This window comes from Prunus avium, chromosome 1 (genome assembly GCF_965620075.1).
Source record: "Prunus avium chromosome 1, drPruAviu1.hap1.1, whole genome shotgun sequence".
Classification (NCBI taxonomy): Eukaryota; Viridiplantae; Streptophyta; class Magnoliopsida; order Rosales; family Rosaceae; genus Prunus; species Prunus avium.
Genome location: NC_142284.1, coordinates 21136104 through 21152699, shown reverse-complemented (window position 1 = coordinate 21152699; position 16596 = coordinate 21136104). Strand labels below are relative to the sequence as shown.

The 16596-nt window shown below is 36.7% G+C and overlaps 1 protein-coding gene across 4 annotated transcripts; it reads right to left on the bottom strand.

Moving 5' to 3' along the window:
- Positions 1–2511: 2511 nt before the first annotated feature.
- On the bottom strand, positions 2512–7000 carry LOC110763212 (cyclic nucleotide-gated ion channel 1-like). 4 transcript variants are annotated; one of them, XM_088247466.1, is made up of 9 exons: positions 6745–7000; positions 6454–6636; positions 5772–5916; positions 5427–5600; positions 5003–5209; positions 4459–4745; positions 4198–4309; positions 3818–4066; positions 2512–3313 (listed from the first exon to the last, which is right to left on the bottom strand). In XM_088247466.1, the coding sequence occupies exons 2-9, from the start codon at positions 6507–6509 to the stop codon at positions 2696–2698; spliced, it is 1848 nt and encodes a 615-aa protein (XP_088103592.1). In that variant the 5' UTR covers positions 6510–6636; positions 6745–7000; the 3' UTR covers positions 2512–2695. The 4 variants fall into 4 exon arrangements, with proteins under 4 accessions (XP_088103592.1, XP_021821656.2, XP_021821657.2 ...); XM_021965964.2 differs by having other exon boundaries at positions 5427–5916; XM_021965965.2 differs by having other exon boundaries at positions 5427–5916; positions 6765–7000.
- Between the last annotated feature and the right edge of the window lie 9596 nt (positions 7001–16596).

The following is a 16596-nucleotide window of genomic DNA, read 5'->3' as shown; positions in this document are numbered from 1 at the left end:
ACCTTTCTGGAGGCAATAGTTTGGATGTTGATGTGCACACATGTTTGTGTATCTGAAAGAAACAAACACACATGCATCTCAACCTTTAAAAAATTGCTTTTCTCAAAGCTCGCCGTGGTCAAATTATAGAGGCAAATTTTTTGGATTTTGATGCTTATTTGCTTTTGTGTATCGTAGGCTACCAAATTTTTTGGATATTGATGTTTGGTTTTTGGCAATTCTTGTCATTTTGTTGATCTACCGTCTTAGGCTACCAAAATCCATGATATGAATCTTAAAAGAAATAAAAACTAAGATAACAGTTCACTGATAATGTAAGTCGTATAAAATTAATTAATACGGCGGTTTTTTCATTTTTCTCCCTTTGAGTTTTGACACCGTCACAGATTTCATATATGAAATGCACCAAGAAAATGATGTCCGTGAGTGATCTTAAAAGAAGAGCAACAGTCTGCAACACTGTGTCCATTTGAAGGCACTTGTTTTGCTGATCGATGATTAGAATGTAGGGAAAAGAACAAAGGGTCCTGTGAGACAGCAAACACACATGATGTTACAAATATCTTATTCCATATATGACGGTTTGTCCCTCTGGATTACGTATTTTCTTCATTGTGGCATACATCCGCGTTTTAACTGGACTGGAAAAACAAACAAAAAATTGCACCCATCATCAGAGTAGTCAGAAGAATGAAGAAAAGAAACATTAAAAAGACCCATTGCCCATCAATTTAATGTGGTTCTTGTGTTCAAAGCAAATTTAGCTTTATTCTCAAATCCAAATCTTTTATTTTAAATCCCTTCCAAATACCTATTATGGTTCTTGTTTTCATACCATAAATAAATAAATCAAATTACATAAAGCCCCATTGTGGGAAAAGTAGCTTTAAAACCCATAAGACCTTAGTTGAATTTGCTGGTGCTCCAGATCCTCCACACTACTAGTATTCATCGTTATGTGCCAAAATTGAAATTGGATGTACTATAAGATTACCGAAACATATTCCAAATATTTGAAAACCAAATTAAGCTGTGCTTGAAGCCAATATGGAACAGAACATTGTTAGATTCAGTTTTATAGACTTACCTGCACGCATCAGCTCAACTCAACATGCAATAATATAATTAGGAAGGGTTAATGACCTAAATGGTCCCCAAACTATTGCCCCAGTATCATTTTGGTCCACCAACTAAAATTTTCAATTCAAACGTCCTTAAACTTTTTATTTTGTACCAAGATGGTCCATCCATTACAGATTCCGTGACTTCTGATCACGCGATGGCCACGTGACTGAGTTTTGAAGAGTATATGCGACTTTTTGAGAATCTAACACAAAACTCCCATTTTCTTCTTCTTCCTCCTCCCTCCCAACTACCACTAAATTGTTGCAATTCAGAAAGTTTTTGAGATTCATTGTTAGCAACTCAGAAAGTTTCAGTCTTTATGTCGTTTTGGTGCTCAAGATGCACCAAATCCCTCAATCCCCATCCCCTGCAGCTCCCCAACCCCAACCCCTCGGCACCAGTCACCTCCTTCAACCTTTCGCCGCCTCCACACCCGCCAAGATGTCGCCATCAAGCTCATGGACTCTAGCTCACTCCAGGGCGAGCGCGAGTTCCAGAACGAGCTCTTCTTGGCCCCCAAGCTTGACTCGCCGCTCGTCGTTTCCATCCTCGGATTCTCCTCCGACCCCAAACGACGCCGTAGGAGGATACTCACCTAAAAATACAGTTTTGTCCCTCGATTTCACGGAATAATAAACAGACTTTGATGGATGGACCATCTTGGTACAAAATAAAAAAATTAAGGACGTTTGAATTGAAAATTTTAGTTGGTGGACCAAAATGATACTTGGGGCAATAGTTTGGGGACCATTTAAGTCATTAACCCAATTAGGAAATAAAATGAGAGACTTGCCTTTGTAGTTGACGAAGAACCAGCGATAACTATATAGTCTTTTCTTAATATTTTCTTCCTTGGTTAATTCTTTGCCAACCATAGACTTGTCCGTTCTTAGTCTTTTCCTAATTGCCTTTGTAGTTTTTATTTTTTATTTTTACACAAACGATATTGGGAGAGACGGGGTTTTCTTTACGCACAGTTTTTGCTAGTTGCTAACTTTTTTCAAGGTTAACAGCTGAGAAATCAGCAACTGGAAAATAAAAATTGTATTCCAGTATAGTGGGAATTGAATAATACCGTATTCCGCATCATCAAACTTGTAAGTTGCTGATTGGCTAAGATCTTAATCAATTAACTTCGTCGCGTGCGTCAATGTATAAAAACTTGTGGTAGTTGATCTTTCGTTTTTTGCTTTGTTGGGGAGTTAAAGTCAATCACTCCCATAACTCCACCTGTCTTACAAATTTTTAACTCATTCATTATTAATATTATTCTGGAATGATATAGATGAAGCCCAAATTTAAGACCAGTTAATTTTTACTGATTCAGTTAATCTTTACTAATATCAAGAAAGAATTTATCAGAAAGAGGGAGATGGGCATGCAGTATTCATTAATTAGTATATAATATATTGGTTGCAAATGTTTAATCAAAGTTTCTACAGCAACAGTAGTATCAATCAATGTTAATCATCAGCTGATTGGTTTTGTCCTAGTTGAAGTGTTAGGACTCAGTATCTCACATTTTGTGAATCGTGATGGTTCAAGAGCTTTTGTGCACCGTCGAATCTCCTTAACATGGAGCACCAAGGGGGCTCCTTGGGGAAGATACCTGATCCCTGAGCTTGCTGACATTTACTCTTTGTCTCCAGGTGCTACTACCACCACTACCTTCACCAGCCAATGGGGGTGTATGCTGCTGCTTATTCATCTTTGCTTGATTAATGCGATGGACTTCTCTTTCTATTGAAGAAATTGCGAGCTTCTTCAGCTGCTCCAACTGAGGCTCGATAAATTGGTTGAGCTCCTTGTCCTTGGTGAAATGCCACCAGAATTTAGTGATTACCAACTCCAAGTCCCCGGCCATGAGTGTAAAGGCCTCAACTTTGCTTACAGACTTGACATTTCTGGTCGAGATGGGTAAGACAGTATGAGACGTAATTTGATTTGATGCCCAATTTAGAAGCTCTCCTCCATACAAATCACCCTTCTCCAGAAGCTTAGAAGTACCAATCTTTCCACCTTTGCCATTTGTTCTGTACGTCCGTACAATGCCTTGTCTGATGAAAAGCATCCTATCAAGTTGGTCCCCCTCTCCAATAATATCCTTGTTCTCATTGTAGTTGATTGGTATGAGATGTTCACAGATTGCTTTCAACAGTTTTTCATCCATAGCTTTAAGAATTCGAACCTATATAGATACATTTAATACATCAGAGTTATGACTAATTAAATCCAATGTGTATGTGTATATATAATATATAGGGACCTTCAGTTGAGGGATCCCTCAAATAAGCTTTTTTGAGGAGACACGTTTGTAGGGCCCACTCCATATTGTATTTCAGTAATCCAAACCGTCTATTTTATAGATACTCATTCAAAGATCATCTCTACAAAAAATCACTTGAATCCAATATCATTTTACCACTCAATTGAATTATTGAAATTTTAGTACTTTTTTGAAGCACCGTGTTCATTGATTTTGTAGGATACAATTGGATATCGAAACAGTTTCCGATTTGTCTAATTTTTTGCAAGAATGATCTATCAATGTAGACTTAAAAAATCGATGGTTTGGATAGTTGAAAAAAAATCCGTACGGGACCTTTAAGAGTATCCCTCAAATAACTTATTTGAGGAATCCCTTAATAAAAGGAGACTATATATGTATATACAGTAAGGAATAATTACTTACATTCTTAAGTGTAGCCAAACGAAGATAACGCCTGATAAAGTTGCTATGTTCCAATGGAAGAACAGAGAGGATGTTCTCTACCTGAACATCTTTATTTTGTTCAAGTTTTTGTTGAACGACTTGCATGATCACTTCCTTCAAATTCTTAGGAAGGCCCTTTCTAGATAGCCACAAATCTATCTCTAGATCTTTCGTTTTCAGCTTCTGTCTAAGCTTTTCTGATCTTGTAGTTGCAAACTGCAAATACGTCTGTATATATAGATATTCCAGAACAAGAGTCGCTATTGGTTAAGTTCATGATTAAATCCTCGAATTTATAGTATATATTGGCAGATAAGTAATGTTAGAAACAAAATTCATACGAAGATTTCAAGACCAACCTGCAAATTCCCAATGAGATACAAGAATAACAGCAAGCCAATTATAGAAACAAAAACAGCAAAGAGGTTTTCCCATGCATAGGTACTGGTCTGGAGGTTTTGACCAAGAGAACTGCAAAAATGAAATTGCGCATTGATATATAAGATAATCAAGATATGTAAACACAACACAGATCCACCTAAAGCAAAACAAGACAACAAAGTGCAATCAAGATGTTCATTGGTAACCAGAAATAATTGTTAGGGTACGTAATTGCAAACCTCAGATTTCGCAGCCCCCACCAAAAACAAATCATGAACTTTTGTGGAAAATCTGTTGACCGCAACATACCAGACTGAAGGGCAGCAGCAAATATACCAAAATCAAAGAGGGTTGTATTTGGTTGATTTACAGGACATAACTCATTTAGTAACGTGATATTTCTGAATGTATGGTGATCATCACAATCGAAAGAAGTCAGCTCACATCCATTTTCAATTTTGCAAGCATATTGCCAGCAATCTGTCTCTCTTTGAATAGTCAAAAAATACCATAGAGCTCCGAGTACCTAAAGAACTGCCACAAGTTAGTTAACTAGCTCAAGTGCGAAAATTCACCTCAGTATTATAGAAAAATGTAACTTCATTATTGAAGGACCAAAATTAGCAATAATAATTCTCATCGATCATCTTTGGATCATGTATGTTAATCATTCATTTAACAATAACCTAGATCCTCACCACGAACTCCAACCAAACATCATTAATTGAAACCACAACTATATTAAGCCATTAAAACAAATATTAAGATAAGATTGGAACTTACATGACTAGCAAGGATGTAGAGAAAGAAATTGAAAACACCTTTAACCCATATGCCTGCATTTCTAGGAACCAAATGTCGTTCATGGCACAATAAGAAGATGCGAAGAACCCGTGGCACATATTGCAGCACAAGGAGAGAGTTTAAGAGCTTCCTTGTTTTCAAAGATCTTGAGGCCCTTGTTTTTGAAAAGAAAATGAAGATTACTACCTGGAAGAATAGCAAAGGTTTACTTAAGCCAATTGATGAACATGATTATCGTGTGTCAAATTGGCTTAATCTTGGCGTGGTGGTGGTGGTATTATGTGTAGCCACACTATTTTATATCTTAACAATAACAGAGCAGAATTTATTATCCATGTATATAATGTTAACAAATGCAGAGATTGGGAAAGCAAATGATTTACTCCATAAAAGCTTCTCTTACCTGTGGGATGGGAAGGGCAGCTAAAATGTCAACTAGAATGTATGATCGAAAAATCCTGTTAGCGATTACCAAAGCATCCTTAACTGGTTTGTTTCCTTTCACAGGGGCTTCCTTGTGTTTTTTTGTGACCCTAGCGTCCCCAGGCGACTTAGGTGTAGGTAAAGAAATTAAAATCTGAAAAATAATGTCGACTATGTAGAAGCGATCTGTTAATGATCTAAAGGAAAGAGCTATTGCCTTCAAATTTTTGTCCAATATGAGGCACTTCATATCCTCGTTGACGATCGGAATGTAAAAGAACAAAGGGTCCAGTGAGACAGCAAACACACATGATATTACAAATACCTTAATCCATATTGGATAGAATCTCCCCTGTGGATCAAAAATTTCTTTTAATATTGTTGACCATTTTCTACTCGATCTATTTCCTTTATCTTTTGGGGCAGATTTCCCCTTGGTAGTCATTGATTTCCAATGATCTATAACCAATCTGAAATGGCAAAACAAACATCAAAATGTGTCCAAATTGCAGCCATCAGAATAAAGAAGCATAAAAAGAGCCAAATCATATATGGTATAATTTGAATGAAGTCCTACAAATATACGGCCATTGTAGGTCGTTTCCCCACCAAAAGCAAAAGCAAAAGCAGTCCAAACAAACTTGACAGGGGACGCAACTTGGGACAGTATCAGTATGGGTATTCCAATACGAGTGAAACGAGGTTAAGGGTCCATTTGGATTGAGGGATTCGAGTACGAGGAAATGTGAGAGGCGTTTCTTCACGAACTTGTATATTTATATAGGAATGTAGATCGTGAGAGCTAAGATATAGTAAGATTTTTCTTGCAAATTTGCATAGGCTAATTTAAACGCAGACACAATACATAAAATTTATTTGAAGGGCAGATGCCAGAGCCAGTGCGGATACAATACAACTTACAAGTCCTAATGTTTGAATACACAACTGATTTAAGAACGGAAAAAAGAAATGCAATTAAGTCATCTCAAGGTGAAACAGTTACTAACCTCTCAGTTTTCACTATCGAATTCTCCACATCTAAAGCTACTTCGCTGCCAGCCATTATTCTTAAAATAAGGAGCTTACTTCGTAAAGGATGATATCACAAAGTTGTGAATGATGGCTTTTGCAAACTTATATTGTTAGAGAATTATCCATATTCAATGTACAACAGCGAGTGTGGATAAACCCTGCAGAGAAAGAGAGAATGTGTTTGATTTGATTTCAGAGGGAAAGAGAAAAGGAGAGAGAGAGAGAGAGAGAGAGAGAGAGAGAGAGAGAGAGAGAGAGAGTTTAACTGAATGGAAGCTTAGCTTACAGCAGTGACACACTGAGTGAGTGAGTCAATTTTTCATTTACACAGGGTGGAGCAGAGAGAAGGGGCATTTGAGATTGAGTGGCAGAAATTGAAGCTGGCTAATATACACATGATGATGAAGCAGCAGCAGCTAGCTAGCAAATTTGACCAGGTACTCGTTTGGACGAAAATTCTACGGTGGAATAATATCATCTCAAGTTCTCACTTACCAACCACTACATTTCCATTAAGAATCTCAAGACTCGAGGCTTGAGTCTTTCTTTATAGATGGATTTGGCTCTTGGTTTAAAATACGCCAAGTCATCAACATCAGATATATTAGTTAATAATAATAATAATAATAATAATAAGATGTGAGTTGGAAGATTTATGTGAGATTCGACTGGTGGAAGTCAAAACTCGCATCACTGTTTGTTTGTTGAGAATGCGAAAGCACGGAGAAAAAAGGCGTGGCGGTGGAGAGTCCTCTAGTCTAACTTCTGCAAGGAAAATTTCTGAAACAACAGCCTTTTATATATGAGTTTTTCTATTTAAACCCCATACTTTTCTTTGTTCACTTCAATACTTAAATCATTAAGCTTTTAAGTTTTATTATTCTGTAAAAAGACAAAAAAGGTCATCCAACTTAATACTTAAACCTAGTACATCTATACACACACCCAACCACTCTTCATATTAAGTTTTAGAAAAACACGAACTTCTCTACACTCTATTGCCAGATTTCTCTTTCAATCTAAGAAACCTGCTACACTCTCATCTTCTCTTCACAAACCCTAAATACGGTATGCAAATAGTGGCTTGTTGTAATTCTGAGGTTGAGGTGAACTTAGAGTGGTAAGGGGCAAGATAGTGGAATGTGATGTGTGGGGTTCATAAGTTTTTTTAATTTTTTTTCAGCTGGGTGTGTATTTAGGGGTAGTTTGGGAAGATAGTGGGGTTTTCTTAGAAATTGAGAAAATTTAAATTAGAAGTTGGGGTGAACTTAGAATATGAGGTGGACAAAGAGAAGTGCGGGGTTTAAATAGAAAAACTCTTCATATATTTATAGATTGGCAAAAATGTAGCAATTGTCTCTCAAATAAGACCCGACTTTATTTTTTGTCCCTTAACTCCAAGAATTGTTATTACCACTAATCCTTTCCGTCAAAATTGATCATATGTCATGCACGTGAAAGATATTTTAGGGGCAAATAAGACTTTTACCTAGCCACCACCTCCTTCTACCCAAACCCAGCCGCACGCCACCCCTTTCTCCCTAAATCTGCACATCCCTTTACCTCACTGATAAGTTTATATTTTATATATAGTTTATGCCTCCTTTGCTTATTTATTTGTTAATTTTCTTGGATTAAATTGGTTGTTTTAATTGGTTTTGTGAGATTTGTGAAGGAATTGTAGGAGAAAGTGTGCTTAAAAGGGCAAGAAGATGAAGATTGGAGTTTAATTAAAAAGAAGCCAAATCATTCCTTTTGTTGCAAGGAATGTTGTCAAATTTCCTAGTTCAAGATGGTTCAAGTCTTATCAAGTCAAACAAGAAGAAATAAAGAAGACCTTATATTAGAAGGAATCCTATTTTTTATAACAATTGTAATTATAACTTAGGTAGGATTTCTAGGGGTTTTATAAATAGGGAGTTTAGGTCATTGTTAAAGGGATCCATTACCCATCATCCATCCGTCACCCTCCATCATCTACCATCAAAATTCCTACATATTCAGACTCATAGCCAAAACACTCAAAGGAGAGAGAGTTTTAGAGAGACAAAGAAGATGACATGGAGCTAGAGTTGCTGTTGTGCAGAGATCAAATCTTCAATTGGTTTTTTCTTTCCTATGACACTGTTTATCATGGTTTTTATTAAAGTTGTCATGAACTAATTTCTTTTTGTTAGGGCTACGATGTAGCCTAGCCATGAATACTCAATTACTTTAGTCAATGTTAATTCCAAGTATTTTTCCATGCTGAGTATCTATTACCATGTTTAATGCTTTGAATGTTTGGCCAACATTTAATTGTTTTGATGCTAAATTGACGATAGGGATATCCAATTTGGGGTTGCTTCTTGTAATAGATGCCATGAGTTACATGATTAGACAGGGATGTTTGTCATGACTTATGTGGTTGTTTTGCAGGTTCCAAGGAGTTTAATGGGTTCTTATTATCTTAATTCCATCACTAGGGATAGAGTGGGTTGGTAATAAGGATACTTTTGGTGTAACCAGGGATGGAGTATCAAATAAAATAGGGAAAATCAACTGTCAACACGGAGAATAATTAGGATTAACATGCTAAGGGAATTGGGTAGAATCGGCTATGGTGAAATCGGAAGGTCTAGTGCTCTCATAACTTGAATCTCACTATTTTATTTTTCTAAGCTTGCTTTTATTCATTGTTTTAGTTAATTAATTAATCAAAATCTCATCATTCAATTGTTCAAATAAAGTCTTGGGTTAATCACAATTGGTACTTAGTAAATTAAATCACTCTTCGTGGGAATGACACTTCACTTATCACTGTATTACTTGTGCGGATTGTGCGCTTGCAATAAATTCACAACACTCACCAACCCATAAACACAAACCATCCTAGATGGTTCAAAGTCTCGAAGCCAATTAATAAATGGTGCGGACATTTCTCGGACCCTTTGATTGAAGACCTTCATGAAATCCATGACGAATTTGCAGAATATGAAAAGATTAATAAATAAATAAATAATTGGAAATTCGTGATCAGATTGGAACATACAAAAATTACGATGAATCTGATGAAATCGCCACCCCCTCCTCCTCACATGCTCAAATCGGGGGACTTGTTTTTTTTGTTTTTTTAATTGAGTTTATTTATCTAATAAATATTTTATATGAATTTTCCAATTTGTCCTTAATTTTGATAGAAAATTTAACTACTCAATTAAATTATTAAAATTTTAGTACTTTCTTGAAGCACCGTGTTCATTGATTTTGTGGGACACAATTAGATGTCTAAATGGTTTCCGATTTGTCTAATTTTTTGTAAGGATGATCTGTGAATGAAGACTTGAAAAATAGATGGTTTGGATCATTGGAAAAAAAAAATTGTAGGGTACCTTAAAGGGCGGCCTTCAAATAAAATTATTTGAGAAATCCCTCAATAGAAGGGGTATATATATATCACATTCTTTTTTCTAATTATACTGTGTTTTGTCCTTTAAAAACTAAGGTAGAGGAACATGAAGAGATTATTAATGAAATAAGAAAATGGCAAGGGACATATTATATATGTACATGTTAGCTTGGTAAACCCTTAAAATTGTCATTCATAAACCATAAAAGACATACAAGGAATTACACGAATACAGTGGTGATAGCTGACAATTAGCAACTGAAAAATAAAAAATAAAAATACATATAGAAAATAATTAAAACTCTAGCTGAGTTGTCATGTAAATTTTTTATTTTCATTATTTAAAAGAGCACGACAAATGCACAAATTTAACTTGTAATAAATAAACTAATATTGTATTTAGACAAATTAATACAACTAGCTACCACGCAGCTAATTGGTTCTGTCCTTCGAGAAATTATACAGTGATACGGTACTACCACATGGCAGTGATAGGTGGTAGTACGGATTAATAGAATAATGACATCTGGCACAGCTGTTATTAGAGAGAGAGCGCTTTCATCTAGTACGAATGTTAACGCCGTTTACTCTCTTCCTTTTTCTTTTTTTTTTGTTTCTTTCAAAGCAAAAGTAACCCTAACACGTGAATTGTCATTGGAATCTGCACCACCATTCAAAAAATACTTTTGCAGCCGAAGAAAAGGAGCACCCGCCACCCCAAAAAAATAAAGGACTAGCCTCAGACAAAAATGGATAATGGTAAATCAATCAAACAATCCTTTACTTTATACAGCGCTTTTTTTTCTTTTTTTTCTTTTTTTTCTTTTCCAATTTCTGCATGCTGTTTTCGATTGTTGCAGGCTATAATTTTTTTTTTCGATTTCTGTAGGTTGTTCTTTTTACTATTCCGATAAAGTGGAACTAGATTCACACATATAGTTAGTTGCATATATATAGTCTAATTACTTTTTGCATATCTATTTCGTTAACTTGGCTGCTTGCATGAAATAATTTTTTTTGTAGCACACAGATGTACTTCTTAATAAGTATTTTATCAACAATTACACTCTTAATTTTTGTTTGTTTTGTTTTTAAAATGATGTTGTGGCGTGTGCAAGTAGTTATTGATATTGAAAGTGAAGAAGAAAATCCAATGATCGTCAATGTTGCATTCCTAAAAGGACACAAATTAATGTGCAAACAACCAATTAAAAATACCCGCAAGTGCACGAATCTATCGAAGTATAGATTATGTAAGTACGGGGTCGATCCCACGAAGAACTTGTCGGCTTCCTATAAGTTCTAATTTGAGTACGTAAAGAACACTTATTTAACACACCACAAATGCACAAATGCAAAATGGAAACTAGAAATGAGTAAAGAAGTGTAAAAGAAATGGAACAACACAAGAAAACTAAAGAGAAACACAAACAGCACTTTCTATCACCCTTTTATCACCCATTTATCACCTGTGAACAGTGACGACCGGTCGTGAACAGTGACGGCCGGTCGTTTTTGGGCAGATTCATGTGCGACCGGTCTCTGAACAGTAACGACCGGTCGTTTTTGGGCAGATTCGTTTCTCTGTTTTTCCAGTTTCGACCTCTGTCCAGTGTTTTGCCTATAACTTTCCAACCGTTTATCCAAATTTCACGTTCTTTATACGGTTGGATTCAGCACACAAAAACGAAGAACACAAAATAGACCAAAAGTCCAAAACAGTTACGAAAATAAACAGAATTCAGTAAACAAGACACACAACGTATCAAACACACAACTCACACACACATTGGGGGGGGGGGTTTTGATTTGGTTCAAGTGACCTATTTCTATTGCATGAAAGTAAATGGACTTTGAATTTAAATGAGAATAGCAGAGATGAATTATCAAATTGTGAAATTAAAATGTAACAAACACTAGGGTTTCGGAATCCACCCTAAACAATTCTACCTATGTTCATGAATACTCAAATGATGAACTCTAAACATGTTGATGAAAATGTTCGCAATCAAGACCATGGGTCGTGGCTCAAGACGCATTGATCCTCTCTAATATACGTAAAGTGCATGGTTCGTGCTACAATACTTGTGCCCTCCCCATAACCGAACCTAGGTATGGTTCGTACTTCGATTCAATTACAAGAAGAACCCATTAAGTTCAAAGAGAATATGAACATCACAAGAATCCTAATAGCATGGTGTTTACATTAGGTATTCAAGAAACCAATTCACATGGATGATTCTTACTTCATCCATTTATTGCTTAGGATAACATGAAGATACACATAATCCCAACAATCTCAAGAAGCATGCTTTCAAAGATGGCCAACCAAGGAAAAACACACATCAAGGATAGATTAATTTGGTGAATTGGAATTCATCAACAATATCTAGAAATTCATACACTCAAGCATCAAAACAATAAGGTAATCATGTTTAGGGCTTCAACCTAAGCCCTAGCTATGGAGTTTAGTTGCTCATACTTATTCCAAATACAAATTCAAAATAAAATTAGAAAGAGTTTACAGATTTTGAGAAAATGATGAAAGCTTCAAGGTCATCAATGGTGGAAGCTTTCTTCTCCACTTTGCTTGGCTGCACCTTGGCTTCTCCTAGCTCCAAGCTCTCCAAAATCTGCTCTCAATTGTGTAGAATGATAGAATGAATTGGCTTCCCACGTTCAAAACCTCTCCCACTTCAGATTGCACTTCCCTTTGCTCCTTTCCCCATCATTTCCAGCTCACACTTTTAATATAAAACTCATTCTTTCCTCTAAAGCCTTTGCCCATTGTCCCCTTGCCATGATGAAGCTTTGACTTCACAAAGATGCCAAAAGCTTCAGAAAATATCTCATTTACAAAGGTAATTCCTTGTTACCAAGAGTTATGGTAACAAGAAATTAAGATGACACAAAGGAGGTAAAAGCTGGCCAAATCCGGATTTCCAGAGCTGTGGTAACATGCTGGATTGGTTGGATAGGCAATACTTGTCCAATGGAGCTCAAATTTGGATATGTTGTAGTTAACATCCATTGGAACAAGTCTCATGAAGATCATGACCTCATCCGAGCACCAGAGCATGTTGATCCCAGGCCAAGAAGTTGACCTACGAAAATGAACAAAAACAGAATTTATAACTAATAATGCACTTTTAGCTCATTTTCATCCCAACCAAGGTAAAATCTAAGAAAACACAAAAAGGAAGTAAAAAGCTATAAAATGTCAAGAACTAACTCAAAATAGTGGGTGAATAACATGAAAAATCATGTGTAAAAATGAACCGAACAAACTTCCCAAACTTATCTTTTGCTAGTCCTCGAGCAAAACAGAAACTAAAACAAGATTCGAAACAAAACTTTCCGAACACTTTCCAAAGAGAGAGCGACTTATGCAAATGACTTAAAAGTTTTCACAAGAAAAACTCAGTTTAGACATTATTCACAAGGCAGCAAAGTTCAGAACACAACATGTTCAAAGTGTAGTAGTGTGATGGCCAAATGGAACTCATTCTCCAATTTCAGTTTTCACACAACTTCAAAAATCATACCAAGCACAAATGTAACTTCAAATCTCACAAAAGTTGTCCTCTCACAAATGAATCACTCGGAAGAGGGGTACAATGCATCACTCAATAGTAAATATGAGAATAGAGTTAAACCATAAGGGACTTAACTCAAAATTAGCAAGATGAAAAACATGCATGAATACGATCTCAAGAAGGATGCTAAACACTTAAAAGTTGAAAAATGTGTGCAAATCAACCACATGACATTTAGGATCAATTTAGGTCTTTATTATAGGTTGTAATGGGGCTAAGGGTGTAAGGTGAGTAAGAAATGAAGGATATGGATACAACAAAGTCCAAGGAACTCACAATGTAAGAGCATACAATCGTTGACTCAAAGACTTTGAAACATCACGCTTGAGATTTTCACTCTCATTTTTTTTGGTGATCAAATAGACCACAAAGCCTTATACCTCCACTAATTATGATTCACCTTCCATTCGAACAACCAAGAAACATGGAATTGCATTTGAAACCATTGCCACTTAACCACAACTTTTCTCTTTTCTTTCACCCTTTTAGTGAAGTACTCTTTTTTTTTTTTTTTTTTCAATTTGGTGTAATAACCCTTCCCAAACTTAGCATGAAAAACACATCTAAATTAAAGCTCACGAGTTCCTTAGAAAGGTAAATTCTTATTTTTCAGGCTAAGGCTAGAAGTAATAATTGGTTACTTGAAAGAAAAGGCATACATGTAGGCTCAAAGTGGTTACAATGGAAAATCATGCTTAAGCATGCATAAGGTTAGCTTGAAAGGCACAAACAGTCCAAAGAGGGCCTTAATATCATTTCTCAAATGTCATGTAATCAAATTGCACAAGAATGAGTGACTTTTAAGTGCTCAACCAAATCAATGAATAATGAGATCAAACAACAACTCAGATGACAAGAAAAGTAAGAATATGTGTATAACACTCATGAATTGAAGCACAAGGCTCAAAGCTCACATTATATGGTTATACAAGTCTAATTCATGCTTGATACAATTCTTTGGATCATGCAAGTCCCTCAACTAGAGAATTATGAAACAAATGGCAAGTGCGTAGAGGGTTTCAAACATATCATGCTAGAACGATGCCATTTAGTGAATAACAAATTTTTTTTTTAAATTTTTTTTTTTTTTTTTTTTATACAAAATTTTCAATCAAGTCATGTAAACATTCATCACAATCTCATCATATATGTCCGGAAAGTGACTTGAAAACAAAAAGACTCAAAACAGAAAAGAAAACAAAATAAAAGAAAGTAAGAATTTAAGTGAAACGAAAAAGACTTGCTATCCCTTCCCAAACTTAGAAATAAACATTGTCCTCAATGTTAAAGAATTTAGGCATCAACAATGTTATAACAAGAAATAAAGGGAATAAATCAAGTAAATACAAGAACAAACAAGAAAAACAATTACAACACAGTTGCAAAACAAAACAAAACAAAATAACACCAAACAAAACTAAACAGTAAGCCCTAACAATAGCCCTACGCACGCAGAAATCCAACCCAAAGAAACGCACAAACCAAAATGAAAGCCCAACCCAAACGAAAGCCCAAAAGCGAAGAAAGTAATAAGACAAAGAAACCAAGTCAGAAGCACAAAGAGCGAGGACTCAGAAAAATAGAAAAAATGGGCCCTGATGTCTCGGCACCTGTGAGTCACGGGATACAAAGTGAGAGACGTGTCGACAAGCAGAGGTCTCTCTCACGTCCCCAAGCCAGAATTATTGGCTTCATAGGAAGGCGTGACGACTTTCGTTTCTCAAAAGCGCTGAAAGGCGAAACTGTAATTAAAGGGGTTGGGGACCAGGTGAGGTGACCTAAGGGGATAGGCCGTAAGGGCCGCGCAAAACGCAGAAGCGCAGTGTCTAGGGTTACAAAGAAACTAACACTATAAAAGAAGAAGAGAAAGAGTTGGGGAAAAACACACAAACGCAGAAACACACAACAGAGAAAAGAAAGAACAAAAGAAAAGAAAGTTCAAATGGCTTCTTCCTACCCATTCTCGCTGGATCTCAACCTAGCTCCACCGACTCAGACTCGGGGCCAAGCAGTGGCACCAGTGTGGATGCCCTACTTTGCCTCCGCACGGGGGCACGTGACAGTGAATGACTCGATACTGCTGGACAACGATGTTGCCCTTGGAGTTGCTAGAAATCTAGTAACTCCCAAGGATATACGGGTGCTGGGATCAAGGGATGACAACCGGGTCGTGAGCGATGCTCTGGCACTAAGCGTGCAAAGCTCGGCAACAGTCGCAAGTGTGGGTCATCGCCTAATTGCGAAGTCCCATGAGGTGGAGGTGCTAAGAGGTCAATTGGCGGCGGAGCGAAGTATGGTGGAAGAGTGCCAGAGTATTATTAAAAGTTTAAAAAGGGAAAGGGCAAGGATAGTGGAGGTGAATCGACACTAGCTAGAGGCGTTGCGGGAAGGGAACCAAAATCTCTCAAAGATGGTAAGTGTTTACGCCCATGACATGAGAAAGCAGCTGGAGGACCTGGACCAACCGGGTAAACATAAGAAAACAGATCGCGAGAGTAGGTACGCTCAAGCTAAGAGTGCGATCTTTGGGAGCTCGAGTGATGAGCCCCAAGAGGCTGTGCGTGAAGCCCCGGAAGAGGATAGCCATAGGGCTAAACTCAAAGGTCCAATGGCCGAGACACCGAGCACTGTGAAAGAATAATTTCTAATGTATTAGTGGTGTGCCTGGTTGTCTTTGCCCTTTCCGTGTATTTTATTTTATTTTTTAAAATTTTAAAATTCTCGTTTCCGGAAATAAAAAGAAAAGAAAGTTGCAAAAGACAAAGAAGAAAAACAAAACGCACTTCCCCAAACCGGAATAAAAGGAATGCGACAAACGAAAAAGACACAAATCACACTTCCCCAACTGAAATAAAACAAAAACGACAAACTGAAAAGAAATCAAAACATAATGCACCAGAAAACAGGGAGGAAAAGAAAGCAAAGCGAAAGTAGAAATGCTTCCCCTTTTAACCGGACGCAACCGCAAATTGCGCAGGAAATGCAAAGTGGTGTCGGCTCCCTTATGAGCATATGGCTATTTAAACCACTTCTCGGTTGAAAGAAGGAGTACCCTGCATTCATCCTGCAAACTCAAGAAAAACCATCAAAAAGTCCAGACAGAAAAATCAATGGCATCCCCAGATATGCTTATC